Raw genomic sequence first — 2,500 nt, 5'->3', positions numbered from 1 at the left:
GGTGGTGGTGGTGATGGTGGCGATGGTTATAATGATGATGATGATGGCAATGATGATGATGATGATTATGATGGCGATGATGATGGCGATGATGATGGTGAGGATGATGGTAGTGGTGGTGGTGGTGGCAGTAGTAGTGGTGGTGATGGTGATGATGATGATGGCGATGATGATGGTGATGATGATGGTAGTGGTGGTAGTGGTGGTGGTGGTGGTGGTGGTGATGATGGTGGTGATGGTGATGATGATGATGATGATGATGGCGATGATGATGGTGATGATGATGGTAGTGGTGGTGGTGGTGGTGGTGGTGGTGGTGATGATGGTGGTGATGGTGATGATGATGATGATGATGAGTGAGCTGGCAGAATTGTTAGTAGGTTGGGCAAAGTGCTTAGTGGCATTTTGTTTGGCTTTACGTTCTGAGTTCAAATTTTGTCAAGGTTGACTTTACCTTTCATTCTTCTGGCATCAATAAAATAAGTACCAGTGGATCCCTGGGGTTGATGTAATTAACTTAACCCATTCCTTGAAATTGCTGGTCTTGTGCCAAAATGTGGAACCAATAAGTTACGTTACTCTTAGAATACACCAATTATATATATTCTTTTCTACTCTAGGAACAAGGCCCGAAATCTTTGGGGAGGTGGGTGCTAGTTGATTAGATCGACACCAGTATGCAACTGGTACTTGATTTATCAACCCTGAAAGGATGAAAGGCAAAGTTGACCTTGGCGGAATTTGAACTCAGAACGTAAATACTGCTAAGCATTTCGCCCAGTGTGCTAATGTTTCTGCCAGCTTGCCATTTTACCAACTATATATATATATATATTAACTAATTCATCAAACGGACTACAGGTAGGATGCAACTTGGAGAAACCTTAAGAACATCTTGCTTCATCTTAATTCATTTTCCATTTTGTTTGTGTAAGATTGGAACTATGAAGGAAATGGATGTGCAGCCTCTCAACCTGCACATTGTCACTTTGAAGTTTAAATTTTAAGAGAACAAGGCTAACAATGATCACACTATGTCTTGCAAGCAACTTGCACATGCAAATGCTACTAGTTAAAAGCTCCGTATACCGGAAGCTAGCAAGTGTATGGGGTCATCAGGAGAGAATGCGCGCCGTTTCGGGGCCTACCTCTCGACGGCATCAATGCTCACTGATATGAGGCCCCGCTTGCTAGATCAGCTGGTTATGAAGAACTCAATATACTTCTAGCCATCGCTCATCGTCTCTTTTTAGCCAAATCTTGGTAGTCTCGAGTCTTACAGTGATCGTGCTATCTTGTTCGTAGTTTCAAGTCTTCAATGATCACGCTGTCTTCTTAGTGGTCTCGAGTCTTACAATGATCACGCCCTCTTCTTGGTAGTCTCTAGAGTTCACACACACACATACATACTTGCTCTCATGCACACACATGCACACTTGCTCTCATGCACACATGCACACACACTTGCTCTCATGCACACACACACACACACACTTGCTCTCATGCACACACACACTTGCTCTCATGCACACACACACACACACTTGCTCTCATGCACACACACACACACGCACGCACACACACACACACACACACACACACACACACACACACACACACACATTCGAATATGTTGTAACCCAGTGTTTCATATTATTTTAGCCACCCATGTCCCAGGCCAGGAAGAACATCATAATGCAAGCTTTCAGTAAACTGGACAAGACCCACGATGGAATTATCACAATTGAAGATTTGAAAGGAGTTTACAATGTCAAAAAGCATCCCAAGTATCTGAACGGTGAATATACAGAGGATCAGTGTCTACAGTTGTTCTTAGATTCCTTTGATTCGGACAACAAAGATGGTCAGGTAACTACCATCATCATTATCATTATATTATAATTACCAAGATTAACGGTTTTTCTGAGGGAGCTCGTTTATTTATTTAGAGGTTGCCAGTGATCATTAAGGGCATCATTGGCACTCTGTTGGTTATGATGATGAGGGTTCCACTTGATCCGATCAATGGAACAGCCTGCTTGTGAAATTAACATGTATGTGGCTGAGTATTCCACAGACACATGTACCCTTAATGTAATTCCCAATGAGATTCAGCATAACACAGAATGTGACAAGGATGACCCTTTGAATTACTGGTACTGTTCATTTTTGCCAGCTGAGTGGACCTGAGCAATGTGGACTAAAGTGTCTTGCTCAAGGACACAACATCTTGCTGGGAATTGAACTCATGACCTTACGATTGTGAGCCAAATACCCTTAACCACTAAGCCACACGCCTTCACAATGGCATTATTATATCTGTATAAATACATGTCTTCCAAGCGTGGCCATCCAGATAAAGAGATTCATTGAAGTAAGGTTTATTTTTCAAACTAACTTTATTGAAGTTTTTGTGTCTATTAAAAATGTCTGATGTGGTTAACCTATGGTAACCAGCAGGTGCGATGTCTCAGTGGCATCTGTTTACGGGCCTGTCTGT

General features: G+C 42.4%; 1 protein-coding gene across 3 annotated transcripts in view; it reads left to right on the top strand.

Moving 5' to 3' along the window:
• The window catches only part of LOC115215923 (calcyphosin-like protein), a 26,647-nt gene that overhangs the window by 22,796 nt on the left and 1,351 nt on the right, over window positions 1–2,500 (top strand). For all 3 annotated transcript variants that reach the window (XM_029785283.2, XM_029785284.2, XM_036505778.1), the window contains one exon: window positions 1,663–1,869. In XM_029785283.2, the coding sequence (XP_029641143.1) occupies window positions 1,663–1,869 (207 nt within the window). The remainder of the gene's footprint in view (window positions 1–1,662; window positions 1,870–2,500) is intronic.

This window comes from Octopus sinensis, linkage group LG9, assembly GCF_006345805.1.
Source record: "Octopus sinensis linkage group LG9, ASM634580v1, whole genome shotgun sequence".
Taxonomy (NCBI): Eukaryota; Metazoa; Mollusca; class Cephalopoda; order Octopoda; family Octopodidae; genus Octopus; species Octopus sinensis.
The sequence above is the reverse complement of the archived record's forward strand: the minus strand, read 5'-3'. Positions and strand labels throughout refer to the sequence as shown.